The sequence below is a fragment of the Macaca mulatta genome, chromosome 11 (assembly GCF_049350105.2).
Source record: "Macaca mulatta isolate MMU2019108-1 chromosome 11, T2T-MMU8v2.0, whole genome shotgun sequence".
NCBI lineage: Eukaryota > Metazoa > Chordata > Mammalia > Primates > Cercopithecidae > Macaca > Macaca mulatta.
This window is the reverse complement of record NC_133416.1, coordinates 7649218-7676500: the sequence shown is the minus strand read 5'-3', so window position 1 is coordinate 7676500 and position 27283 is coordinate 7649218. Positions and strand designations below refer to the sequence as shown.

Sequence of the window (27283 nt, the reverse complement as noted above, 5' to 3'; positions counted from 1 at the left end):
GAGATGGGCACCAGTGGAGGATTTGAGCAGAGGAGTGACACCATCTGACCCACATGTTTAGCATATTAAAATGGCTGCATGGGCAGAACCAATTAGACCAATTAGAAGCCCACAGCAGTGATGCAGGCAAGAGACGGTGATAACTTAGACCGTGATATTAGTAGTGGATGCAAAGAGAAGTAGCTGGATTCTGTATGTATGTATATTTATTATATTTATTTACTTTTGAGATGGAGTCTCATTCTGTCTCCCAAGCTGGAGTGCAGTGGTGCCATCTCAGCTCACTGCAACCTCTGCTTCCCGGATTCAAGTGATTCTCCTGCCTCAGCCTCCCAAGTAGCTGAGACTACAGGTGTGCGCCACCATATCCGGCGAATTTTTGTATTTTCAGTAGAGACAGGGTTTTACCATGTTGCCCAGGCTGGTCTCAAACACTTGACTTCAGGTGACCCACCCGCCTCAGCCTCCCAAAGTGTTGGATTACAGGCATGAGCCACCGTATCTGGCCTGGTTTCTGTATTTAACTTAAAGGTAAAGTGAACAGAATTTGCAAATTGATTAGATGTGTGGTATGAGAAGAAAAGAAAGTCAAGAATGACATCATAAGTCAGGCACAGTGGCTAACGCATGTAACCCCAGCACTTTGGGAGGCTGAGGTGGGCGGCTCTTTTGAACTCAGGAGTTGAAGACCAGCATGGGCAACATAGCAAGATCCTGTCTCTATTTTAAAATAGGGGGAAATTTTTTGTTTTGTGCTTTTTGTTATTTTTTGAGACAGAGTCTTGCTCTGTCACCCAGGCTGGGGTGCAGTGGTCTGATCTCAGCTCACTGCAACCTCCACCTCCCAGGTTCCAGCGATTCTGCTGCCTCAGCCTCCCGAGTAGCTGGGACTACAGGCGCCCACCACCTTGCCCGGCTCACTTTTTGTATTTTTAGTAGAGATGGGGTTTTGGCCAGGCTGGTCTCGAACTCCTGACCCTGTGATCCACCTGCCTCGGCCTCCCAAAGTGCTGGGATTACAGGCGTGAGCCACCAAGCCCAGCTGGAAATTGTTTGTCTTTCTTCTTTTTTTTTTTTTTTTTCCTTGGAAATTTCTTCTTCTTTTTTTTTTTTTTCTTGGAAAATTGTTTGTCTTTCTTCTTTTTTTTTTTTTTTTTCTTGGTCGCTCTGTTGCCCGGGCTGGAGTGCAGTAGTATGATCTCGGCTCACTGCAACCTCCACCTCCCAGGTTCAAGTGATTCTCCTGCCTCAGCCCCTAAGTAGCTGGGATTACAGGTACCCACCACCCTGCCCGGCTAATTTTTGTATTTTTAGTAGAGATGGGGTTTCGCTATGTTGGTCAGGCTGGTCTTGAATGCCTGACCTCAGGTGATCCACCCACCTTGGCCTCCCAAAGTGCTGGGATTATAGGTGTGAGCCACCATGCCTGGCCAGAATTTTTTTTTTTTTTTTCTTTTGAGATGGAGTTTCACTCTTGTTGGCCAGGCTGGAGTAAAATGGCACTATCTTGGCTCACTGCAACCTCTGCCTCCCAAGTTCAAGCGAGTCTCCTGCCTCAGCCTCCCTAGCTGGGATTACAGGCATGCACCACCACACCTGGCTAATTTTGTATTTTTAGTAGAGACAGGGTTTCAATATGTTGGTTAGGCCGGTCTCAAACTCCTGACAGACGACCCACCTGCTTCTGCCTTCCGAAGTGCTGGGATTAGAGGCATGAGTCACTAAGGCCCGCCGAAACATTTTTTATTTTAAAAAAAATGACATAATCAAGGCAAATAGCACCAAACTTTCAAAGTGCAGATCATATTAATTTTATACAAACTATTCCAGAAAATAGGAAGAGAGCACACTCCTCAACTTATTCTATGGGGCCAGAATTACTTTGATAACAAAATCAGAAAAGGGCAGTAATAGAAAGGGAAATTTTAGTCCCATCTAATCAGGAGCTAAGGTGGGAGGATCACTCAAGTCTAGCAATTCAAGTTCAGCCTGGGCAATACGGCAAGACCCTGTCTCAAAAAAAAAAAAAAAAAAAAAAAAAAAGAGAGAGAAAAAAAAAAAGAAAAGAAAAAGAAAGTATGAAAGGAAAATTGCTAGGCACAGTGGCTCACGCTTGTAATCCCAGCACTCTAGGAGGCTGAGGCAGGTGGATCACCTATCAGGATTTGAGACCAGCCTGACCAGCATGTTGAAACTCCATCTCTACTAAAAAGTAAAATTACCCAGGCATGGTGGTGCATGATCACTCCTGATCACGACGTCAGGAGTTGGAGACCAGCCTAGCCAATATGGTGAAACCCCCCATCTCTACTAAAAATGAAAAATGGTTGGGCGCAGTGGCTCACGCATGTAATCCCAGCACTTTGGGAGGCCGAGGCGGGCAGATCACCTGAGGTCAGGAGTTCAAGACCAGCCTGGCCAACATGGCGAAACCCTGTCTCTACTAAAAATACAAAAACTTAGCCTGGCATGGTGGTACGCACCTGTAATCCAGCTACTTGGGAGGCTAAGGAAGGAGAATCCCTTGAACCCAGGAGGAGGAGGCTGCAGTGAGCTGAGATCATGCCATTGCACTTCAGCCTAGGCAACAAGAGCAAAACTCCGTCTCAAAAAAAAAAAAAAAAAAAAAAAAAATTAGCTGGGTGTGGTGGCAGGTGTCTGTAATGCCAGCTACTCGAGAGGCTGCGGCAGGAGAATCACTTGAACCTGGAAGGCGGAGCTTACAGTGAGCCGAGATCATACCACTGCACTCCAGCCTGCGCGACAGAGCGAGATTCCGTCCCAACAAAACAAAACAAAACAAAACAAAAAACAAAACCAGGAACAGGCGGGGCGCTGTGGCTCCTGCCTGTAATCCCAGCACTGGGCGGACGAGGTGGGCAGATCACTTGAGGTCAGGAGTTCAAGACCAGCCTGGCCAACAGTGAAACCCTGTCTCTACTGAAAATACAAAAAAATTAGCTTGAACCTGGGAGGCAGAGATTGCAGTGCGCCAAGATGGCCCCACTGCACTCCAGCCTGGGCAACAGAGACCCTGTTTCAAACATAAACAAAAAAACAAACACAAAAATGTTCTGACTAGGAGGAGGATAGAGAGTGTTGTGGGTAATTTTGGTGGTGGTGTTTGTTTTTGTTTTTTGAGACAGGGTCTCACTCTGTCGTCCAGGCTGAAGTGTGGAGGCACGATCTCGGCTCACTGCAGCCTCAACCTGCCAGGCTCAGGTGATTCTCTCACCTCAGCCTCCTGAGTAGCTGGGACTATCGGTGTGTGCCACCATACACCGGCTCACTGCAACCTCCGCCTCCTGGGTTCAGAAGATTCTCCTACAAAAAACACTTCCAGCTGTTTTTTGTATTTTTTGTAGAGTTGAAGTCTCCCAATTTTGCTTAGGCTGGTCTCAAATTCCTGAGCTCACGCAATCCTCCTGCCTTTGTGGCTGACTGCCATAAATACTACTTGAGACCGTCATTACAACAGTTACTACTGTTACTACTTGAGACCAACATTACAAGACTAAAGGAAGGGACGAACATAGAAATGAAAACTTAAGACAAAAGAAACTTTTAAAAGAAGGGTCCAGGGGAAGGAAAAGAGAGCGCCCTGCTTCTGTGGGCAAAGGCAGCCCCTCATTCTTTCGGCCTGTAACATGCCTTGGCCTCCCAAAGTGCTGGGATTACAGGCATGAGCCACTGCAGCCAACCTGAGAATGATTTTTATTCTTTATTTTTATTTTTTTGAGACAGAGTCACACTCAGTAGCCCAGGCTGGAGTACAGTGGCACAATCTCAGCTCACTGCAAGCTCCACCTCCCGGGTTCATGCCATTCTCCTGTCTCAGCCTCCCAAGTAGCTGGGTCTATAGGCTCCTGCCACCACACCTGGCTAATTTTTTGTATGTTTAGTGGAGACAGGGTTTCACCGTGTTAGCCAGGATGGTCTCGATCTCCTGACCTCGTGATCCGCCCACCTCTGCCTCCCAAAGTGCTGGGATTACAGGCGTGAGCCACCATGCTCGGCCGAGAATGATTTTTAAGTTCAAGATACAGGTCGGGTGCAGTGGCTCACGTCTGTATTCCTAGCACTTTGGGAGCCCAAGGCAGGTGGATCACTTGAGGTTCAGGAGTTCCAGACCAGCCTGGCCAACATGGCAAAACTCTGTCTCTACTAAAAATGCAAAAAAGTTAGCCAGGCGTGGTGGCCTGCGACTGTAATCCCAGCTACTCGGGAGGCTGACACAGGAGAATCGCTTGAACCCGGCAGATGGAGGTTGCAGTGAGCTGAGATTGCACCATTGTACTCCAGCCTGAGCAACAGAGATTTCTTCTCAACAACAACAAAAAAAAATATATATATATATGTATAATAAAATAAAATAAATTCAACATACAAAAAGCATAATCACAAAATAAGAGGTTGATAAATATACCATATAAAAATTAAGAACTTCTGATAATTAAAATATATCAAGAAAAAAGTGAGAGGAGGATCACAAATACCTTCAAAAAGGAACAGATATTTGCAATATATATAACTGGCAAAAGATTAGTAGCCAGAATATATAAAAAACTACAAATCTGGCCAGGTGCAGTGGCTCACACCTGTAATCCCAGCACTTTGGGAGGCCAAGGCGGGCGGATCACTTGATGTCAAGAGCTCAAGACCAGCCTGGCCAACATGGCGAAACCTCGTCTCTACTGAAAATACAAAATTAGCCGGGCATGGTGATGCATGCCTGCAGTCCCAGCTACTCGGGAGGCTGAGCCAGGAGAATCATCTGAACCCAGGAGGCGGAGGTTGCAGTGAGCCGACATCATGCCATTGCACTCTAGCCTGGGCAACAGAGCGAGACTGTCTCAAAAAAAAAAAAAAAAAAACTACAAATTGACCAGGCATGGTGGTCCACGCCTATAATCCCAGCACTTTGGGAGGCCGAGGCGGGTAGATCACCTGAGGTCAGGAGTTTGAGACCAGCCTGGCCAACGTGGTGAAAAACCATCTCTACTAAAAACACAAAAATTAGCCAGGCATGGTGGTGGGTGCCTGTAATCCCAGCTACTCAGCAGGCTGAGGCAGGAGAATCGCTTGAACCTGGGAGATGGAGGTTGCAGTGAGCCGAGACTGTGTCATTGCACTCCAGCCTGGGCAACAGAGCAAGACTGTCTCAAAAAAAACAAAAACAAAACAAAAAAAAACCTACAAATCAATTAAAAAAACACAAGCAACTCAAATGATCAGGCATTTCCCAGAAGAGGAAATTAAAAAGGCTAATAAGCATACAAAAAGATGCTCAACTGCACTAGTAATTAGAGAAATGCCAAAAAAAATCCACACGAAAATACTATTGTATACCCACTAGATTGGCAAAAATAAAGAAGTCTAAAAATACAAGTGTTGGAGAGAATGTAGATCAATCAGTATTCAAATACAGATGAAAACTGGTCAGGCACAGCGGCTCACGCTTGTAATCCGAACATTTTGGGAGGCCGAGGCAGGCAGATCACCTGAGTTCAGGAGTTCAAGACCAGCCTGGCCAACGTGGGGAAACCCTATCTCTACTAAAATTACAAAAAGTAGCCAGGCGTGGTGGCACACGCCTGTAAACCCAGCTACTCAGGAGGCTGAGGCAGGAGAATTGCTTGAACCCAGGAGGCAGAGGCTTCGGTGAACTAAGATTGTGCCACTGTACTCCAGCCAAGGCGACAGGGCAAGACTCCACCTCAAAAATAAATAAATAGGCCGGGCGCGGTGGCTCAAGCCTGTAATCCCAGCACTTTGGGAGGCCGAGACGGGCGGATCATGAGGTCAGGAGATCGAGACCATCCTGGCTAACACGGTGAAACCCCGTCTCTACTAAAAAATACAAAAAACTAGCCGGGCGAGGTGGCGGGCGCCTGTAGTCCCAGCTACTCGGGAGGCTGAGGCAGGAGAATGGTCTAAACCCGGGAGGCGGAGCTTGCAGTGAGCTGAGATCCGGCCACTGCACCCCAGCCTGGGCGACAGAGCAAGACTCTGTCTCAAAAAAAATAAAAATAAAAATAAATAAATAAATAAATAAACAAAACCTTAAAAATGTGGGGAAAATTGAAAACAATTTGGCATTCTCTCTCAAAGCTGATTTCTTTTTTTTTTTTTAGACGGGGCTGTGTCACCTGGGGTAGAGTGCAGTGTTGCAATCTCGGCTCACTGCAACCTCTGCCTCCAAGTTCAAGCAATTCTCCTGCCTCAGCCTCCTGAGTAGCTGGGATTACAGGCATATGCCACCATGCCTGGCTAAGTTTTTTTGTATTTTTAGTAGAGATGGGGTTTCATCATGTTGGCCAGGCTAATCTTGAATTCCTGACTGCAAGTAATCCACCCACCTCAGCCTCCAAAGTGCTGGGATTAGGGGCGTGAGCCACCGTGCCCAGCCAAAGCTGATTTTTCTTATACCTCACAACCTAGCAGTCTCACTTCCAGGTATATACCTTAGAGAAACTCTTGTACATACATAAGAGACAAATACAATAATATTCACAGCCACAGGCTTTTTTTTGAGACAGAGTCTCACTCTGTCACCAGGCTAGAGTGCAGTGGCACGATCTTGGCTCACTGCAACCTCTGCCTCCTGGGTTCAAGCGATTCTCCTGCTTCAGCCTCCCGAGTAGCTGGGACTACAGGCCCACACCACCACGCCCAGCTCATTGTTGCATTTTTTTTTTTTTTTGTAGAGATGGGGTTTCACCATGTTGGCCCGGATGGTCTGGATCTCTTGACCCGTGATCCAGCCGCCTCGGCCTCCCAAAGTGTTGGGATTACAGGCGTGAGCCACCGTGCCTGGCCAGTAACAATGTTTATAGTAGTGAAAAAAAAAAAAGCAATTCATAAATGCGTCTACAGGAGAATAGACAAAGTATGATATATTTGGTATATTCACTCAGTAGCTCTTTACCTTCCGGTGAAAACATATGAACTGTAGCCACATGGAACAATATGGCTAAATCCTGGAAGTGTAATAGTGAGTGAAAAAGCAAGTAAACAGTGCTAGAAGGCTACATATAATGTCATTTTATTTATTTATTTATTTATTTATTTATTTATTTATTTATTTTTGAGACGGAGTCTCGCTCTGCTGCCCAGGCTGGAGTGCAGTGGCGCGATCTCCGCTCACCGCAAGCTCCGCCTCCTGGGTTCACGCCATTCTCCTGCCTCAGCCTCCCCAGAAGCTGAGATCACAGGCGCCCATCACCATGCCTGGCTAATGTTTTTTGTATTTTCAGTAGAGACGGGGTTTCACCGTGTTCGCCAGGATGGTCTCGATCTCCTGACCTCGTGATCCGCCCGCCTCGGCCTCCCAAAGCGCTGGGATTACAGGCGTGAGCCACCGCGCCCGGCCATTTTATTTATTTATCTATCTATCTATTTATTTATTTATTTATTTACTGAGACAAGGTCTGGCTCTGTGGCCCAGGCTGGAATGCAGTGGTGCAATCTCGACTCACTACAGACTCAACCTTGCATGCTCAAGTGGTCCTCCCACCTCAGCCTCCAAGTAGCTAGGATTACAGGTGCGTGCCACCATGCCAGGCTAATTTTTGTATTTTTTGTAGAGACGGGGTTTTGCCACATTGCCCAAGCTGGTCTCCAACTCCTGGGTTCAGGCAATCCACCCACCTCAGCCTCTCAAAGGGCTGGGATTACAAGTGTGAGCCACTGCACCTGGCCTTATTTATTTATGTTTTGAGACAGTCTCGCTCTGTCACCCGGGTTGAAGAGCAATGGTGCAATCATAGCTCACTGCAGCCTCAACTTTTGGGGCCAAAGAGATCCTCCCACCTCAACCTCCCAAACAGATCGGAACACAGGCATGTGCCACCACATGCGGATTTTTTTTTTTTTTTTTTTTTTTGCAGAGACAGGGTCTGCCCAGGCTGGTCTTGAACTCCTGTGCTCAAATGACCCTTCTGCCTCAGCCTCCCAAAGTCCTGGGATTACAGGTATAAGCCACCATGCGCAGCCAGTTATTTTTTAGAGATAGAGTCTAGCTCTGTCACCTACGCTGGAGTGCAGTGTTGAAATCATAGTTCACTGCTGCCTAGAACTCCTAGGCTCATGGGGATCCTCCTGCCTCAGCCTCCCCTCCTGAGTAGCTGGGACTATGGGCGTGTGAAATCAGCCCAGCTAATTTTTGAAATTATTATTTTATAGACGCTATGTTGCCCAGGCTAATCTCTTTATTTATTTATATATTTTTGAGATGGAATCTTGCTCTGTCACCCAGGCTGGAGTGCAATGGCACGATCTTGGCTCACTGCAACCTCCGCCTTCCGGGTTCAAGCAATTCTCCTGCCTCAGCCTCCTGAGTAGCTGGGATTACAGGTGCACACCACCACACCCAGCTAATTTTGGTATTTTTAGTACAGACGGAGTTTCACCATGTTGGGCAGGCTGGTCTTGAACTCCTGACCTCGTGATCCACCTGCCTCGGCCTCTTAAAGTGCTGGGATTACAGGCATCAGCCACCATGCCCATCCATTTTTATTTTCTTTATTTTTTAATTAAAAAAAAAATTTTTTTAAGACAGAGTCTGGCTGTCACCCAGGCTGGAATGCAGTGGCGCAATCTCGGCTCACTGCAACCTCTGCTTCCTGGGTTCAAGCAATTCTCCTGCCTCAGTCTCCCGAATAGCTGGGATTGCAATCACGTGCCACTATGCCCAGCTAATTTTTGTATTTTTAGTAGAGATGGGGTTTCACCATGTTGGTCAGGTTGGTTTCAAACTCTTCACCTCGTGATCCGCCCACCTTGGTCTCCCTAAGTGTTAGGATTACAGGCGTGAGCCACCATGCCCAGCCTAATTTTTATTTTTGTAGACAGTGTCTCGCTCTGTCTCCCAGACTGGAGGGCAGTGGTGCAATCATAGCTCACTACAGCCTCAAACTCTTGAGCTCAAGTGATTCTCCCACCTCTGCCTCCTGAGTAGCTGGGATTACATTAAAAAAACAAAAAACAAAAAACAAAACAAAAAAACAGAGTTTCAGTCTTGTCGCCCAGGTTGGAGTTGCAATGGCACAATCTCAGCTCACTGCAACCTCTACCTCCCGGGTTCAAGCGATCTTCCTGCCTCAGCTTTCCAAGTAGCTAGAATTACAGGCACCCACCACCATGCCTGGCTAATTTTTGTATTTTTAGTAGAGATGGGTTTTCACCATGTTGGCCAGGCTAGTCTTGAACTCCTGACCTCAGGTGATCTGCCCGCCTTGGCCTCCCAAATTGTTGGGATTACAGGTGTGAGCCACCGCACCTGGCCTAATTTTTAAAAATTTTCATGGAGATGACATCTTGCTATGTTGCCCAGACTGGTCTTAAACTCCTGAGGTCAAGCGATCCTCCCACTTTGGCCTCCCAAAGTGCTGGCATTACAGGTGTGAGCTACTGTGCCTGCCCTATTTATTTTTTTGATTTACAACAAAATGGAACGCGTCATGAATGTGCGTGTCATCCTTGTAGAAGGGCCATGCTAATCTCTGTCATTCCAGTGTTAGTATATATGTTGCCAAAGTGAGCAGTAGTAGTTTTTTGTTTTCGTTTTTTTTTAGATGGAGTCTTGCTCTCGCCCAGTCTGGAGTGCAGTCTTGCGATCTCAGCTCACTGCAACCTCCACCTCCCTGGTTCAAGCGATTATCCTGCCTCAGCCTCCCAAGTAGAGGGATCACAGGCACCCGCTACCACACCCGGCTAATTTTTTTTTTTGTATTTTTAGTAGAGATGGGGTTTCCCCACATTAGCCAGGCTGGTCTCGACTCCTAACCTCAGGTGATCCACCCCCCGCCTCAGCCTCCTAAAGTGCTGGGATTACAGGCGTGAGCCACTGTGCCCGTCCATTTTTATTTTCTTTTATTTTTATTTATTTATTTGTTTGTTTATTTATTTATTTGTGCGTGTGTGTGTGTGTGACGGAGTCTCGCTCTGTCACCCAGGCCGGAGTGCAGTGGTGCAATCTCGGCTCACTGCAACCTCCACCTCCTAGGTTCAAGCGATTCTCCTGCCTGAACCTCCCGAGTAGCTGGGATTAGAGGCGCCTGCCACCACGAACAGCTAATTTTTTGTATTTTTAGTAGAGACGGGGTTTCACCGTGTTAGCCAGGATGGTCTTGATCTCCTGACCTCATGATCCACCCGCCTCACCCTCCCAAAGTGCTGGGATTACAGGCATGAGCCACTGTACCCGGCCAATTTTTATTTAAAGAAAAAATTTTTTTTAAGTTTTTTTTTTTTTTTGAGACGGAGTCTTCCTGTCACCCAGGCTGGAATGCAGTGGCACAATCTTGGCTCACTGCAACCTCTGCTTCCTGGGTTCAAGTGATTCTCCTGCCTCAGCCTCCCAAATAGGTGGGATTACAAGCACTCACCAGTATGCCCAGCTCATTTTTGTATTTTTAGTAGAGACGGAGTTTCACCATATTGGCCAGGCTGGTCTTGAACTCCTGACCTCATGATCCACTCGCCTCGGCCTCCCAAAGTGCTGGGATTACAGGCGTGAGCCACTGCGCCCAGCTGAAAACTATATTTTAAAAACAGGGGGCCAGGCATGGTGGCTCACGCCTGTAATCCCAGCACTTTGGGAGGCTGAGGCGGGTGGATCACCTGAGGTCAGGAGTTGAAGAACTGCCTGGCCAACATAGTGAAACCCTGTCTCTACCAAAAATACAAAAATTAGCTGGGTGTGGTGGCGCACGCCTATCGTCTCAGGTACTTGGGAGGCTGAGGAAGGAGAATCACTTGAATCCAGGAGCCAGGAGGTTGCAATGAGCAGAGATAGCGCTACTGCACTGCAGTCTGGGCGACAAGAGTGAAACTCTGTCTCAAAATAAAATAAAATAGGCTGGGCACAGTGGCTCAAGCCTGTAATCCCAACACTTTGGGAGGCCGAGATGGGTGGATCGCCTGAAGTCAGGAGTTCCATACCAGCCTGACCAACATGGAGAAACACTGTCTCTACTAAAAATACAAAAATTAGCTGGGACTGGTGGCTCGTGCCTGTAGTCCCAGCTACTTGGGAGGCTGAGGCAGAAGAATTGCTTGAACCTGGGAGGCGGAGGTTGCAGTGAGCCGAGATCATGCCACTGCACTCCAGCCTGGGCAACAGAGCAAGACTCCATCTCAAAAATAAAATAAAATAAAATAAAAACAGGGGCTGGGAGCAGTGGCTTATGCCTATAATCCTAGCACTTTGAGAGGCTAAGGTGCTGAGTTGAGGCCAGAAGTTGGAGACCAGCCTAGACAACATAGCGAGATCCCCCACCTCTATCAAATAATAATTAAAAAATTAGCTGGGCTGGTGGTGCACACCTGTAGTCCCAGCTACTCTGGAGGCTAAGGCAGGATTTGCTTGAGCCCAGCAGTTCCAGGCAGCAGTGAACTATGATCACGCCACTGCACTCCAGCATGGGCAACCCGGTGAGATCCTGTCTCAAAAAGAAAAAAAAGTGAATTACAAAAGTTAAAGAGTTTAGATTAAAGCTAATACAAGAGAGAAGGAATTGGAGAAGTAGAGGAGACGGTGAATAGAGAGCATCTTCTGGGAAAGCTTTCCTGTAAAGGGAAGCAGAGAAGGGCAGAGGCTGGGCCCAGCCAGCCAGTTGAGAAGGATGTTTTAAGCCGGGAGGAATTACAGCGTGTTTGTGGGCTGCCGGCAATGATCAAGTAGACAGGAGGAGAGTGATGCTGCAGGAGGAGGGACATTTGCAGGAGTGATGACTTTGGGTGGGTGGCAGTGTTTGAGATCCCCCACAGTAGGCGCAGTGGGGCTGGGGTGTGCTGGTGGGAATGGGGAAGTTTTCTCCTGCTTGTTTCTATTTTCTCAGAAAAGCAGCAAGCAAGATCATCAGCTGAGAGAGAGAAGAGTTCAGAAGAAGAATATTGGATATTTGAGGACAGAAAACAGACAGAAATTCACCCTAAATGAGCCAGGTGAAGGTGGCTCACGCCTGTAATTCCCGCACTTTGGGAGGCCAAGGTGGGAGGATTACTTGAGCTCAGGAGTTCGAGACCAGCCCGGCCAACACGGCGAAACTCCATCTCTGAAAATAAATTAATTAATTAAAAATGAGCCCAGAGATAGTGATGAAGATACCAGCAGAGCCAGAAACAGGACAAGGATGTACAGAGACTGTGGAGTGTGGGCGGGTCCTCAAACTCATCTGAGGTCACATTTATCACTGCCCCTTTCACTGCCTCCCTACCAGACTATAAGCTCCACCAAGACAGACATGACTTCGTTCTTGCTCTCCACTGTATCCCCAGCCACGGCACAGTACCTGGCATGTCACTGGCATTTAAATGACCATATTTGTATGACCAGCCTGGACAACGTGGCAAAATCTCATCTCTGTTAAAAAAAAAAAAAAAAAATACCCCACAAATTAGCCTGGCATGGTGGCACACACCTGTAGTCCCAGATACTTGGGGGCTGAGGTGGGAGGATTGCTTGAGCCCAGGAGGTCAAGGCTTCTGTGAGCCGTGATTGTGCCACTACACTCCAGCCTGGGTGACAGAGTGAGACCCTGTCTCAAAAAAAAAAAAAAAAAAAATGGAATGAATGAATCAAGAATAATAGAAATAATTAATGACCCAAGGTCCTCAGTGTCAAAAGCACTTACACTGAGCATGAATATTCACTTGATAAGCTTGGTCCATGCCAGTGACACAAGTTTACCTGGAGCATATCCTCAGGATGTTCTGGGGCTTAAGAAGCCCAGGATGTGGTAGGAGTTGCGCACCTGACTCACATGGCCCCTTGGCCAGGTTCACATCCAGTGTGCGTTGTCTTTCCCCCACCAATGGGAGACGCTAGGAGGACGGCTCACTCACTGCTGTTCTGACCTCAAATGAACGGCTGTCAGGGACAGGCGAGCAAGAGGGCAGCTGCTGCAGATGTTGGTCAGAACAGCAGGCTTCCTTCCTTCCAGGAGGCAGGAGCTCCAAGCTGACGACGGTTCACAATGCAGCAAATGTAGGGGGAGAATCTGAAGGGGTGTGGACATGAGCCATGAGCACAGGCTCAACCTGAAGCATTTGGCATAGGACAGAGATCAGTGGGGGTCAGGCAGCTAGAGACGAGAGGCAGGAGGACAGCAGGGGAGAGAACTAAAAGAGTTCAGAGTGGGCAGGGGTCCCAGGAGAAGTTCATTAAGTGGTACATGTTGAGCATCTACTACATGCCAAGGCAGTGCAGTAGGAGTAGGGATACGCAGTCAACAAGACAAATAAGATCTTGGCTCTCTAATGTATGGGGGGGCAGGAGGGAGCAGACAGTAAATAGTAAACACGTATTAGATCATTTCAGAAAGTGATGAGTTGGGCCGGGTGTGGCGACTCACGTCTGTAATACCAGCATTTTGGGAGGCCGAGGTGGGAAGATCACCTGAGGTCAGGAGTTCGAGACCAGCCTGGCCAACATGGTGAAACCCCGTCTCTAGTAAAAATATAAAAATTAGCGGGGCAGTAGTGGGGAGCATCTGTAATCCCAGCTACTTGGGCAGCTGAGGCAGGAGAATTGCTTGAGCCTGGGAGGCGGAGGTTGCAGTAAACTGAGATCATGCCATTGCACTCCAGCCTGGGCAACAGAGAGACACCCTGTCTCAAAAAAAAAAAAAAAAAAAAAAAAGTGCAGGGATGCTAAGAGAATGACTTCTGATGTTACAGAACGGCAAGTAGTCTGATCCAGCAGGAGCACTGTGTATGAGGTGGGTACAGGGTGGTGGGCTTCTCCTTATAAGGAGTTCAGATTTATTCCAAGTGTAATGAAAAGCCACTCGAATATTTTAAGCACGGAAGAGCATGACATGGTTTTGATTTTTAAAATATTATCAATATTGCAAAAACTAGTTTGTAAAGACAAGGGCAGAAGCAGGGACCAGTGAGGAAGCTATTATGATAATCTGGATGAGACATGAGGGCTTAGACCAGGACTGTAGCAATAAAGATAGAGAGAAGGAGATGAATTTGGGATATATTTTGGACGCAGAGCCCACAGGACTTGTTGGTGAATTAGATACAGGGACAGAATCAGTGAAAAAAAGGGGAAAGGAGGGATGTTTCCTAGATTTTTAGCTTGAACAACTAGTAGTTGTCAAGCCCCAAGATGGGGATCACTGGGAGAAAAATGGATTGGGGGTGGGGGAATTCAAGACATCTATTTTAGTCACATTAGCTTTGCATGGCTATTAGACATCCAAGTGGAGATGTCAAGTAGGCTGTTGGATAAATGAGTCTGGCGCTCTGGATATAAATTTAGGACTCACTGACATTTACATAGTATTTAAGCCCTGGGACCGGATGAGATCACTGGACAGAGAATGTGGAAAGAGAGAATGGCCAAGGACTAAGCCCTAGGAGGCTCCAACATTTAGAAGTCACCCAAGGAAGACTAAGAACAGCCAGTGAGGTTGGAGGGAAATGAGGAGAGTGTGGTGTCCTAGAAGTGCCCAGAGGAAAAACAAGGTAGTGTGGTAGAGAGGGATGGTGTCCAGGTGGTGGGAGAAGGGGCAGGAGAGGCTACTTTTGATAGCCACATTAGGCAAGGCCCCCCAGAAGGTGTTGGATCTAGGTGAGACTGGAATGAAAACAGTGAGTCATTGTGAAAAGCCAGGGAAAAGTATTCCAGACAGAGGGAACAGCAAGTGCAAAGGCCCTGAGGCAGGTTAAGCTTGTCTCCATCCAGGAACATCCACCTTTTTTTTTTTTTTTTTTTGAGGTGGAGTCTCGCTCTGTGGCCCAGGCTGGAGTGCAGTGGCGTGATCTCGGCTCACTGCAACCTCCGCCTCCCAGGTTCAAGTAATTCTGCCTCAGCCTCGTTAGTAGGTGTGATTACAGGCACCCACCACCACGCCAGGCTAATTTTTTGTATTTAGTAGAGACGGGGTTTCACCGTGGTCTCGATCTCCTGACCTCGTGATCCACCCGCCTCGGCCTGTCAAAGTGCCGAGGGATTACAGGAGTGAGCCACCGCGACTAGAAATCTTTTTTTTTTTTTTTTTTTTTTTTTTTTTTTTTTTTGAGACGGAGTCTCGCTGAGTCTTCCAGGCTGGAGTGCAGTGGCTGATCTCGGCTCACTGCAAGCTCCGCCTCCCGGGTTCACGCCATTCTCCCGCCTCAGCCTCCCAAGTAGCTGAGACTACAGGCGCCCGCCACCACGCCCGGCTAGTTTTTTGTATTTTTAGTAGAGACGGGGTTTCACCATGTTAGCCAGGATAGTCTCGATCTCCTGACCTCGTGATCCACCCGCCTCGGCCTCCCAAAGTGCTGGGATTACAGGCTTGAGCCACCGCGCCCGGCCCACAAGAAATCTTTAGGAAAGGAAATCAGAGAGCCACCTAGGAGCCAGGTCATATAGGTTATTACAAGTCACCGTACGGAGTCTGGGTATTCCAGCGCTGGAAAAGCCCAGGAATTTCGACGTGATCCACTTAATGCATGGTAGCAGAGCCAGAGTGAAATAGGGGATCAAGCTGTGGGGATAATCCAAAGATGGTGCAAGGTCCTTCCTCCCCAGTCCTTCCCTCCACCCCTTGCCCCCAGCCTTGACCTCGGGCACCTTCCACAGCGGACAAAACAAAGTTGGGGGACAGGCAGTGTTGACTGTAATCCCAGCACTTCGGGAAGCTGAGCGGGAAGGATAGCTTGAGCCCAGGCGTTCAAGACCAGGCTGGGCAACACAGCGAGTCCCCATCTCTACAAAACAGAATACAAAAGAACAAAGTTGGGAATGCAGAGCATTGAGTGACTCAGAATCTCAGAAACTGATTGAGGCGACCGTGGGTGTCCCTGGAGTTGGGGTGAAGGAGGTGAGGAGACTGCCATCAGAACCCAGGGAACCGGACGGTCGCTGGACCCCGCCACCCTCTTCAGCCCTCCACCTGGGACATAGCCGGGTTTGACTCCTGCAGCGCGGCAGCAGGAGGGTTAAACCGTGCGTGGCCTCCGGCGGGAGGGGGAGGCGGAGACGGAGCGGTCCCGGCCGCCGCGCCGAGCCCAGCCGAGCCAAGCCGAGCGGAGCCGAGGCGAGCATCTCCCGCCGCCGCCGCCCCGCGCCCCGGGCGCCCGCCCCCCACCCGCTCCAGCGCCCTGCCGCGGGCCAAACCTCCCGACCATGCCCCGCACTCCGCCCGCTCCTGCGACCCCCCAGCCCCGCTCAGGCCCGAGCGCCCGCAGTCGTCGCGCCGCCGCGCCAACCATGCAGGTGAGTGAGAGGGACCCCCACGCCCCCACCCGCGGGGAGTCCGGCCCTGCCCTTCCCGGCTCCGCGCCCTTCGCCTCCTGCCCCTCCCGACGCGGTCCCTCGCCCGGGACAAGGCCTCCAGCCTCCCAGCGCCCCTTCCCCGAAGGGCTCTCCATCCCTCTGCGGTCCTGGCTCGCTCCCGCCCTCCCTGGCGCAGCCGTCCCCGTCCCCGCGGCTGCCTCCATCCAGCCTCGGCTCGGCGGGCGGCTCCGCGCAGTCTCCTGCCTCGGGTCCCCAGTCCGCTCTCGGCGCTCCCTGCCTCGGAGTCCCTTCGCCGACCTCCTTTTCTTCGTCTCCCCCGACTCTCGCCACTCTCCAGCCCTGTGCGGAGAGTGCGAGCCTGCGGGATGGGTAGGATGGGGGCCACGCTGGGGCTGGGGCCCGGCTCCCGCACCCCGAGGCTCCCGCCCCACCCCCAGCTCGTCTCCTGCGCACAACAGGTCGGTGAGGAGCTGGGAGAGGGGTGGGGGTGGCGCGCCAGCCCGGGGACTGCGGGCTTCCTGGAGGGGGCGGCTGAAGCTGTGCGGGGCCCAGGGGCTGGGTTGGCGCTGGTTGGGGGGGATGCACAGGCGGAGCGGCGATAGTCTTGGAGTCAGCTGGCCACAGATGCGCCTGGGAGCCCTTCTCCGCTTCACTGGTTCGCTCTACACGCCTCGCTCCCTCCCTCTAGCTTTCTTCCCTTCCCCTCTCTCCCTTCTTCCCACCATGCCCCTATCCCTATGTCTTTCCGTATCTCCATATCCCTTTACATTTGGGGGAGCAATTCCCAACTCCTCCATCTTTGCTGCTCCCGCCTCGTTTCCCAGCCCCTTCCTCATGTCATTTTTTCTTCAGCATTTATGTTCTCTCCTTTCCCACTTCCTTTCTCCCCATCCTGGGCTCTTCCCCCTTTTTTCCCATTCCCTTACGCTCCACTCCTCTGGCTGTCCTGCCTGGACCGCTGTCTCCTTCTCCTCCTGCCCCTTCTTCCCCTGCACCTGTGAACCCTTCATCCTCTCCGTTTCCCCTCCCTGACCTTTTCTCTCATCCTTTCCTCCTTTCGGCATCCTCCACAGTTCGGGTCTTCTGCACCCACTCTCCTCCTCTCTTCCCAGTCCACTCTTTTTCAGGTCTGCCTGCTCTCTCTCACCCTGCACTCCAGGCCAGCTTCCTCTTCACCTCTCTCCTCTCTCACTCTTAACCACCCTTCCATCTCCCAGCCCTTCACCCCTTCCCATCTCTCCCACTGCCGACTTCCCCACTCCCTTCCCGTGACTGTCCCATCTTGTTTCCCTGTTGTTCTCTGGGAAGACTCAATGGGCAGATTATTTATTTATTTTTATTTTATTTTTTGAGTCGGAGTCTTGCTCTTGTCGCCCAGACTGGAGTGCAATGGCGTGATCTCTGCTCACTGCAACCTCTGCCTCCCAGGTTCAAGGGATTCTCCTGCCTTAGCCCTCTGAATACCTGGGATTGCAGGCGCCCACCACCACCCCCGGCTAATTTTTGTATTTTTAGTAGACACGGGGTTTCACTATGTTGGCCAGGCTGGTCTTGAACTCCTGATCTCAGGTGATCCACCTGCTTTGGCCTCCCAAAGTGCTGGGATTACAGGCGTGAGCCACTGCATCCGGCCCATTGGGCAGATTTAGACCCAGAATCTAGAGGACACCGGGTGTCCTGTCCTCACTCCCTCTGGGGAGGCTGCCCCTCCTGGATCCACCACCCTCAGCTCTGAGAACATACCCTTTCTCTTTCAAAACCAACCATCCCGATTTTCCCAGGATTCTTTACCCAGGAGAGCCACATTTGAGGGGGTGGCTTCTTCCTGACTCCACCTCCCTTCAGAGGGCACCTATGCACTTGGATGATTAAACATTAAGAGCAAAAATTATATTCTGTAGTTTTTCTCCCACTCACCTCTCTCTGTCTCTTTCCTTCCATCCCTCCATCTCTTCCTTTCTCCTGAAGATGCAGACTCCTGGGGCTAATCATAAGACAAATGCCTGGCACTGCCAGTGGGGTGGGAGGGCTGGGAGGGCTGGAAGGGCCCCCCTGCACGCACACACACTCACTCGCTTGCTCAGATTGACTTCCCCATCCCTCCCCCTACCCTCAGACTCCCTCCCTAGCGGTAGGTGCTCAAGGAATCACAAGGTTCTTGGCTCTAAATTAAGATCCAAGAAAAGCCTGGAGCTGTGGGCAGAGGAAGTGAGAAGAAAGGAAGCCAGAGAAGCCAGAGTAGACCCTGGGGTGGAGAGGTAATAGGGACCTGAGAAGTTGTAGATGGGGCTGGGGTCTGGTCAGGCAACCAGGCTACAGTTTTTGCCCCAAAAGGATGCTAAGAAGCAGTGGATCCTGGGTGCAGCAGCATAGCTGGCAGCTGGGCGGCCTGGGAGGGCAGATGGGGGTAGAATTGGTGGATGAATTAGCTGGGGAAGTACACAGGGCAGGGCTGGGGTGTGATGGCCCCCTTTTTCTCCCAGTAAAGGCTGAAAATCTGGGTCACAGCTGAGGAAGACCTCAGACATGGAGTCCAGGATGTGGTAAGTTTGGCCCAGCAGAGGGAGCTTGGAGACCACATTCCCTGGGGTCATGACTCCTTCCTTCCTAGACCCATCCAGGGCCTTCCCTCCTGAGGGCCATCCTCCCTTGGAAGATGGGAAATGAGGCGAGAATCTTCCCAAGGCCCACCTGCTTTCACAGGGAAACCTGGAGGTTTCTGGCGTGAGCCTGTCCTTCCCACACGTAGGCCCACAGTAGGCCTGTGTCTCAGTCACGTTCTCTCCCTTCTTGCAGGCCTGCGCTGCTGCTGTCCCACCTCCTCCCTCTCTGGCCACTGCTGTTGCTGCCCCTCCCACCGCCTGCTCAGGGCTCTTCCTCCTCCCCTCGAACCCCACCAGCCCCAGCCCGCCCCCCGTGTGCCCGGGGAGGCCCCTCGGCCCCACGTCATGTGTGCGTGTGGGAGCGGGCACCTCCACCAAGCCGATCCCCTCGGGTCCCAAGATCACGTCGGCAAGTCCTGCCTGGCACTGCACCCCCAGCCACCCCATCAGGCTTTGAGGAGGGGCCGCCCTCATCCCAGTACCCCTGGGCTATTGTGTGGGGTCCCACCGTGTCTCGAGAGGATGGAGGGGACCCCAACTCTGCCAATCCCGGATTTCTGGACTATGGTTTTGCAGCCCCTCATGGGCTCGCAACCCCACACCCCAACTCAGACTCCATGCGGGGTGATGGAGATGGGCTTATCCTTGGAGAGGCACCTGCCACCCTGCGGCCGTTCCTGTTCGGGGGCCGTGGGGAAGGTGAGTGGGAAAGGCTGGGAGGGATATGATGGATGGGGAGGCTGGGTGAAGCCTCCAAGGGGCAGAAATAGAGGCCTTGTCTGTTAGCTCCTCCAACAAATGTGTCAGGCACTATACTGGCACAGGACGCAGCGACAGAGACGCCCTGTCGGAGTTCAGGTCCGCTGGAGCAGACAGATATGAAAGTACTCGGAGAGGAGTCAACATAATAAATGCTTAAATAGAGGCACTTGCAGCATGATTTAGGAAAAAAGAGAAGTGAGAGTCCCCTCCTGCTTGGGGATCAGGACACCTTCAGAGAATTGACATGTGAGCTGGCCCTGAAAACAGAGTGGGAGGATTCTGGGCAGAGAATGCCACGGATGAGGGGCACTGCCCGGGAGGCGTCTTGGCTCAGGGAGTGCTGACAGGAACAGGGCCCGTGGTTTGGGAGTTGGGCCACAGCAGAGACACCTCCACCCCATAGTTTCTAGGCATAGCGGTAGGTTCTTTCTGATCACAGAGCCTCATCCTCGTCACATACACACACAGGATTTGGTGAAATACATTTGGGAAAGTGGAGGAAAAGAGCTGAAAACTCAGGGGAACGCTGGTGATAACAATAAAGAGGGAGGCTCCAGAGGGGCAGACAGAGTCGGCAGCGTGGCTCCACACAGCAATGCCACTCCAGCCCCCAGCCGAGCCCCCAGCCCCTCTTGGCTCCTACCACCTCGGGGCTCCCTAAAACTTTCTTCCCACCCCAATCAGGTGTGGACCCCCAGCTTTATGTCACAATTACCATCTCCATCATCATTGTTCTCGTGGCCACTGGCATCATCTTCAAGTTCTGGTAAGCTGAGAGGAGGAGGGTGCTGGCAGATGGGGATGGAATGTTTGGCAGTCGAGGCTCTAGCCAGGAGGGGCAGGGGCAGCACTTTTGCTGGGGGGTGGGTGGGAAATGTTGGATGAAGACAAGAACTTGTGGAAAAGATAATAAGGATTTGGCTGGGGGAAGACAAATTTCTGGTGAGAAATCAGGGCAGATTCTGTCTCCCAGGGAAATACAAGGATAAGAGAAGACAGGGGAATTATTTCTGTGCATTCGGGGCTTTGGTAGGCCTCCCTTGCCCCTATTTCCTCCAACACAGAGAAAGCTGATCCAGTCTGCAGAGCCCTTCTTAGGGTTGCCTGGGGGGAGCGAGAAAATCCAGAGCTTTCTTTGCACACATTTAATAATGCATCACTCAGTCCTTCACACTTTACTGAATCATTAGACTCAGGTGTCCAAGTCATTAGCTTGCTTTGAACTAGAACTAAACCTGCCAGTCGTCTGCCGAGGAGAGAAATGACTCTTCTGGGCATGCAGAGGGGAGGACACTGTGGTGGTGGGGAGGGGATACTAATTCTGTGGATCTGGATCAGGTTTAGAGGGTAAGGAGGTTTAGATTTCCAAGCCCCCCCAGAGGGCAGGGGAAGTGGTTTTATGGGCACAGAGTCCAAGGGGATTTAGTAGAGGGAACTGTTTTGGCCAGTTTCTCTGCTGTAAGATGTTGGGAGTGACTGGGCAGGGCTAGGGGTGACCACTGGTGCAGGCCCAGGATGGGGGCTACTTGAGTGTGCAAGAGAACCTCTTTCCCTCTGTGCCCCAGCTGGGACCGCAGCCAGAAGCGGCGCAGACCCTCAGGGCAGCAAGGTGCCCTGAGGCAAGAGGAGAGCCAGCAGCCGCTGACAGACCTGTCCCCGGCCGGAGTCACTGTGCTGGGGGCCTTCGGGGACTCGCCTACCCCCACCCCTGACCATGAGGAGCCCCGAGGGGGACCCCGGCCTGGGATGCCCCACCCCAAGGGGGCTCCAGCCTTCCAGTTGAACCGGTGAGGGCAGGGGCAATGGGATGGGAGGGCAAAGAGGGAAGGCAACTTAGGTCTTCAGAGCTGGGGTGGGGGTGCCCTCTGGGTGGGTGGTGAGGAGGCAGGCGTGGCCTCCCACAGCTCCTGGCCCTCCCAAGGGGGCTGGACCAGCTCCTCTCTGGGAGGCAGCCGTCCTTCTCCCAGTCTCTCAGGATCTGTGTCCTATTCTCTGCTGCCCATAACTCCAACTCTGCCCTCTTTGGTTTTTTCTCGTGCCACCTTGTCTAAGACAACTCTGCCCTCTTAACCTTGATTCCCTCTCTTTGTCTTGAACTTCCCCTTCTAGTCTGGCCTACCCCTTGGTTCCTGACTGTGCCCTTTCCCTCTTCCTCTCAGGATTCCCCTGGTGAATCTGTGATGCCCCCCAATGTTGGGGTGCAGCCAAGCAGGAGGCCAAGGGGCCGGCACAGCCCCCATCCCACTGAGGGTGGGGCAGCTGTGGGGAGCTGGGGCCACAGGGGCTCCTGGCTCCTGCCCTTGCACACCACCCCGGAACACTCCCCAGCCCCACAGGCAATCCTATCTGCTCGCCCTCCTGCAGGTGGGGCCTCACATATCTGTGACTTTGGGTCCCTGTCCCCACCCTTGTGCACTCACATGAAAGCCTTGCACACTCACCTCCACCTTCACAGGCCATTTGCACATGCTCCTGCACCCTCTCCCTGTCCACACTGCTCCGCTCAGCTGACTCTCATGTTCTCTCTTGTCTCACATTTGCACTTTTCCTTCCCACATTCTGTGCTCAGCTCACTCGGTGGTCAGTGTTTCCTGCACACTTTACCTCTCATGCATTTCCCGGCCTGATGTTGTGGTGGTGTGCGGCGTGCTCACACTCTCCTTCATGAACACCCACTCACCTCGTTTCCGCAGCCCCTGCATGCTGCTCCAGAGGTGGGTGGGAGGTGAGCTGGGGGCTCTTTGTGCCCTCATCTGTCATGGTCTCGTCCCATTCCTCACCATTTGTTTCTCTGTCTCCCCATCCCACTCCAAGGGTGCCGGCATCACCCTGAGGGCTCCCCCTTGGGAATGGGGGTAGTGAGGCCCCAGACTTCACCCCCACCCCACTGCTAAAATCTGTTTTCTGACAGATGGGTTTTGGGGAGTCGCCTGCTGCACTACATGAGAAAGGGACTCCCGTTTGCCCTTCCCTTTCTCCTACAGTCCCTTTTGTCTTGTCTGTCCTGGCTGTCTGTGTGTGTGCCGTTTTCTGGACTTCAGAGCCCCCTGAGCCAGTCCTCCCTTCCCAGTCTGCCTTTGGGCCTCCCTAACTCCACCGAGGCTGCCAGGGACCAGAGTCAGCTGGTTCAAGGCCATTAGGAGCTCTGCCTCCAAATCTACCCCTTCTCTTCCCGGACTCCCTCCTATCCCCTCCTTTCTTCCCTCTTTCCTTCCACTCTCCTTCCTTTTGCCTCCCTGCCCTTTCCCCCTCCTCAGGTTCTTCCCTCCTCCTCACTGGTTTTCCACCTTCCTCCTTCCCCTCTTCCCTGGCTCCTATGCTGTGATATATATTTTTGTATTATCTCCTTCTTCTTGTGGTTGATCATCTTGAATTACTGTGGGATGTAAGTTTCAAAATTTTCAAATAAAGCCTTTGCAAGATACTCAAGTCCCCTGGTTCTGCCTTCTGACCCCCGTAGAGAGGAGGAGAGGGGGTGGACAGCCAGGAGGAGGTACAGGATGAGGTGGGGACCCCCTCTAGACCTAAGTCACCTGCCCTCCTCTGACCTGGAGCTGGGGGCCAACTGGGGCTTTAACTTGGGACAAAATGGAAGGGAGCCGTCCTGATGGGCAGTCGCACAAGAGAAACTAGAATAGAAATTGTGGCTCACTTGTTCCTTGCCAGGGAGGGTCAAGAAAGACCAAAAGAAGGGAGACAGAAGAAAAGGAAAGTTACATGGAAGGATAGGAGGTGGATCAAGGTGGAAGAGAGAGCTGATAAGACAGATGGAGGGAGAATGGGGAAAAGAGAAGAGAAAAATGGAGCAATGGAGAAAAGATGAGAGGGAACCATCTGAAAGAAGCTGCCCTGCTTGGTTTATTTTCAGCTTTGCTCCCTAACCTGCCCCCACCCACAGCTGCCCCCCAAAAGCTGTGCAGAATCAGAAGCCCTGTGGTTAACTCATTAGCTTTCCCTACTCTGCCCTCTCAGAGAGAGGCACTGCAGGGGTGTGGGGGTGGGATCAAGGGGTGTGTTTGGGGAGGGAATGCAGGCTGCCCAGTTGAGATCAGTCACCTCTGAGTCCCCAATTCTAGGTTTGGCTCTTGTAACAGCCCTGTGAAAACCCACACATCAGCCTCTCAGCTGTTGCTAGGCTCTATTGCTATGGTAACCACCCAGGTCCCATCTCTCCCCCCTCCCCCAATCTGTGCCCCACTTGCTCCCTGGAAATGGGGTGGCCTCAGGGAGGACAGGGATGTTGTAGTGTACAAAAGGGTGGCCCAGGCTGCCCTAGACTGGATATGCCCCATGCGTTTATCTTTCAAGCTAGGATAGGAATGTCTGTGTTGGTAGGTGTGTGCTTTAGGTGTTGGGAGCTGTACTGTGAGCTGAGGGAAGTGGAGCTGAGCCTGTGCAGCACAGAATGGTGAGTGCCAGGAGGAGGCAGCGTATCTGTCAGGACTACAGCAGTGTGTGCATTCAGGGCGTCACACTCCCTAAGGAAAGGACTGCTACAGAGGAAAGAAGCAGAGCGGGGCCAAGGATTGATGAACCAACTCAAAGCAGAGGTGCCAGGCAAACAAGCTTCTGAGGAGTCAACTCATTGGGGCATGAAGATATCCCAGCAGGCGGCTGATGGGAGGGAGCGGGCTGGATGAAACCTGAGGGTACAGGATGAGGCATGGATGGTATATGCTGTGGGCCGTGAGGGAGGGATCCAGATCCAAGGAGGGTGGGATAGGAAGCTTCATTAACCTTTCCTTCTTTCCCCACAGGAATCTAGTCCTTGTCAGGTGAGGGTGGGGAGAAAAGAGAAGCATTGGCACAGAAGGGGAAGGAGCTCAAGTGCCGGAGAGCACACTGGGCTCTCACCTTCAGCAAGGATCTCTCTTCAAAGGGACAGTGTGACCCGTGGCTCATCCATATGCAAAAGGCACACATGAAGGCCCCTAATGAAGAGGGAATTAATTACTGCCTGATTAGACCGCTGTTTCTCTAAATTTAAATAAATTAAAATACACCAGCAAGATACTGGAAATCCTCACCTGTTCCCTCTCCCTAAATGTCCTCCTTTCCCCATGGAAAGTCAGATGGCAGGAGAGACAGAGGAGGAAGGAGACTGTTCCAGACACTGAACTGTACTAAAATAATTCTCCCAAACGATATTGCACTGTCATGTTAGCCATGAAGAGTCATGAGGCCCTGAGGAACAAACCCGAACTTTTCTCTCTCCTGTAGTTGAAACAGAGACTGTGGGGCTTTGGGAGGTCCTCAGAAACCTGCAGCAGAGTCGCTAACCAAGAACAAAACAATGGCCATCTGCCCTTTTGGGAACTGGAAGGTTCTTGGAGGTCACACATCACAGGCACCAGTGGAACCAGTGTCTCTCGTCACCATCCTTTCTTTGCCTCCTGAGCTGTGCATCAAATGACTCAGCCAGGCTTCTCTTAGCATTTTTCTGGAATGCTTGCCATTGTGGCTCAGACCAAACCAGGGAATGGGGAAGCCCCCAGGAGGAGGGAGGGATCTCCCAGGCACAGCTCAGGGTGTGGAAGTGATTCAAGATGGGAACAGTATGCCAGCTGGAGAACCCCAGGCTAAAATTAACAGCCCTCCTCCCCCTACGCCCCACATTTATTGTTCTAAAGCTTTTCCCTAAGGAGTTCAGAGCACTTGAAACTTGCTTCTTTTTTTTTTTTTTTTTTTTTTTTTGAGATGGAGTTCAGTTCTTGTTGCCCAGGCTGGAGTGCAATGGCATGATCTTGGCTCACCGCGACCTCTGCCTCCCAGGTTCAAGTGATTCTCCTGTCTCAACCTTCCAAGTAGCTGGGAAACTTCCTTCTTATAGCAAGGGCAAGAACAGGGCTGACGGAGACACTGAGGCCTAGGAAGTGCCCAGTTAACGTAAATAGGAAAAGAGCAGGAGGAGAACCAGGACGTATAGCTATTACTACAATTTCCTGTTCCCACCTTTCAATACCAGCCCCTGATGTCAAGGTTTCTTGAATCAGCAATCTCTGACCCACACAGCAATAGGTCTGGTCACATCTGAGCCCTTAAAATCCTTACTCTCCATCAACAGAGACTGAGTGCTGAGCCCAAAAATGTGATAAAGGGAACAGACACTTTAAAAAAGATACAAACTACAATTACAAACAAAGAAATGCATCATCTATTTAAACATTTAAATATTTAAAGGTGTACTTTGTTACCTTCTTGCTTTGACCTTGGGGGGAAAAAATCACTTAAACCTTTAGAGGATAATTTTCATCATTTGTAAAATGGGCATTATAATTATTTCTGTTAAAGTTATTTTTTGCTGCACGTGGTGGCTCATGCCTGTAATCCCAGCACTTTGGGAGGCCGAGGCGGGTAGATCAGTTGAGGTAAGGAGTTCGAGACCAGCCTGGCCAATATGGTGAAACCCCGTCTCCACTAAAGATAAAAAAAATTAGCCAGGCGTGGTGATGGGCGACTGTCATCCCAGCTGCTCGGGAGGCTGAGGCAGGAGAATCGCTTGAACCCAGGAGGCAGAGGTTGCAGTGAACTGAGATGGCAGCAATGCAATCCAGCCTGGGTGATAGGGTGAGACTCTCTTAAAAAAAAAAAAAAAAAAATTATTTTTCTCAGCAAGGGGCTCTTACCGTTAGTAGAGATACCTCAGTTCTGCTTAGAGCTGAGCCCAGAGGGATTCTGGCCAAGTCAGGGTGCACGCTTGTAACAGCATTCACTTATTCAAACAACATATTCAGCATTGACTACGTGCTTAGCAAAGCAACGTATTTCCTTCCATGAAGAGCTACAATCTTGCTTGGGAATCACATGTATGAAATAGTTAAAATATCAATAAAAGGTACGTATTAAATGCTATGGGAATTCAGGGGATCATTACAGGGTGGAGCAATCAGGGAAGGCTTCCTGAAAGGATTCATATTGGGGATTCATAATGAACTACAGTACATTTATACAACAAGAGTTTACAGACCACTTAACTGCCACGATGTGAGGATACAGCAACGAACAGTTCGGTCCTTGCTGTCCTATAGCCGATATTTTAGTGGGGAGAGGTGGACAGCAAACAATCAGGCAATAATGAGTGCTATATTTAAAAGTAAAAGAGGGTAAGGGGATAGAGATGTGGGTATGGGCAACAAGAAAAGACCAAAGTAAAGAGAGTAAGGGAGTGTCAGAGAGGGAGATTTTGATGGCTGGGAGAGGTTCTAACTGGACCTAAGTAGGGACCTCAGAAAAATATAGACATGTCCTAGTCCTTTCCCGCATATTCAAAGCATTGAGACATTCTTGGGGGTATCAGAAAAAATAATGGTAATTTCCTACATCAGCTTATTCCACCCAGAGGGAAGAGAAACGGAGTCCTAGCATCTGAAGAACCCACACCTCCTCTCCTACCTTGATGGATAACTGATGAACCTGTCGCGTTTCCACCCCCCCACCCCCGGCCCCCAACTTCCCCAGAAGTCCCTTCCGGAAGCCGAGGGCCGCAATCCTCCGGTTTCAGCTTTTGCCCTTAGCGGAACCCGCCTCCACTTCCGCTATAGCGTCACATCCCCTCTACCCGGTCGCTGGGCAGAAGCTACTTCCGCCCCGAGTTACCGTAACTTCTGCCCTGAATATCTCGCAGACTAGCGGCGCCGGATGTGTTCCAGCCACTCCCGGAAGTGACTCGGCTTTTGCA

General features: G+C 50.9%; 1 protein-coding gene, 2 long non-coding RNA genes and 1 other non-coding gene across 9 annotated transcripts; 3 read left to right on the top strand and 1 right to left on the bottom strand.

Moving 5' to 3' along the window:
• Positions 1-9056: 9056 nt before the first annotated feature.
• On the top strand, positions 9057-12393 carry LOC144332753 (uncharacterized). Its single transcript, XR_013400814.1, has 3 exons — positions 9057-9222; positions 9361-9749; positions 12101-12393. It is a non-coding gene; the product is annotated as an uncharacterized LOC144332753 (long non-coding RNA).
• Positions 9444-9545, bottom strand: LOC114671159 (U6 spliceosomal RNA). Its single transcript, XR_003721049.1, has one exon. It is a non-coding gene; the product is annotated as a U6 spliceosomal RNA (small nuclear RNA).
• Positions 12394-16017: 3624 nt separating the features above from the next.
• On the top strand, positions 16018-24614 carry PIANP (PILR alpha associated neural protein). 6 transcript variants are annotated; one of them, XM_015150808.3, is made up of 6 exons: positions 16018-16219; positions 18724-18783; positions 19037-19542; positions 20290-20371; positions 21171-21392; positions 24363-24614. In XM_015150808.3, exons 2-6 carry the CDS (start codon positions 18767-18769, stop codon positions 24382-24384), a joined length of 849 nt encoding a protein of 282 aa, XP_015006294.1. In that variant the 5' UTR covers positions 16018-16219; positions 18724-18766; the 3' UTR covers positions 24385-24614.
• A 656-nt stretch (positions 24615-25270) lies between these two features.
• On the top strand, positions 25271-27141 carry LOC144332751 (uncharacterized). Its single transcript, XR_013400812.1, has 2 exons — positions 25271-25383; positions 26172-27141. It is a non-coding gene; the product is annotated as an uncharacterized LOC144332751 (long non-coding RNA).
• Positions 27142-27283: the final 142 nt, after the last annotated feature.

Excerpts from the sequence above, each read along its gene's own strand:
- PIANP (XM_015150808.3), top strand. Across the intron at positions 19,543-20,289 it reads GTTCGGGGGCCGTGGGGAAG|GTGTGGACCCCCAGCTTTAT; the intron begins GTGAGTGGGAAA and ends CACCCCAATCAG. Across the intron at positions 20,372-21,170 it reads GGCATCATCTTCAAGTTCTG|CTGGGACCGCAGCCAGAAGC; the intron begins GTAAGCTGAGAG and ends TCTGTGCCCCAG.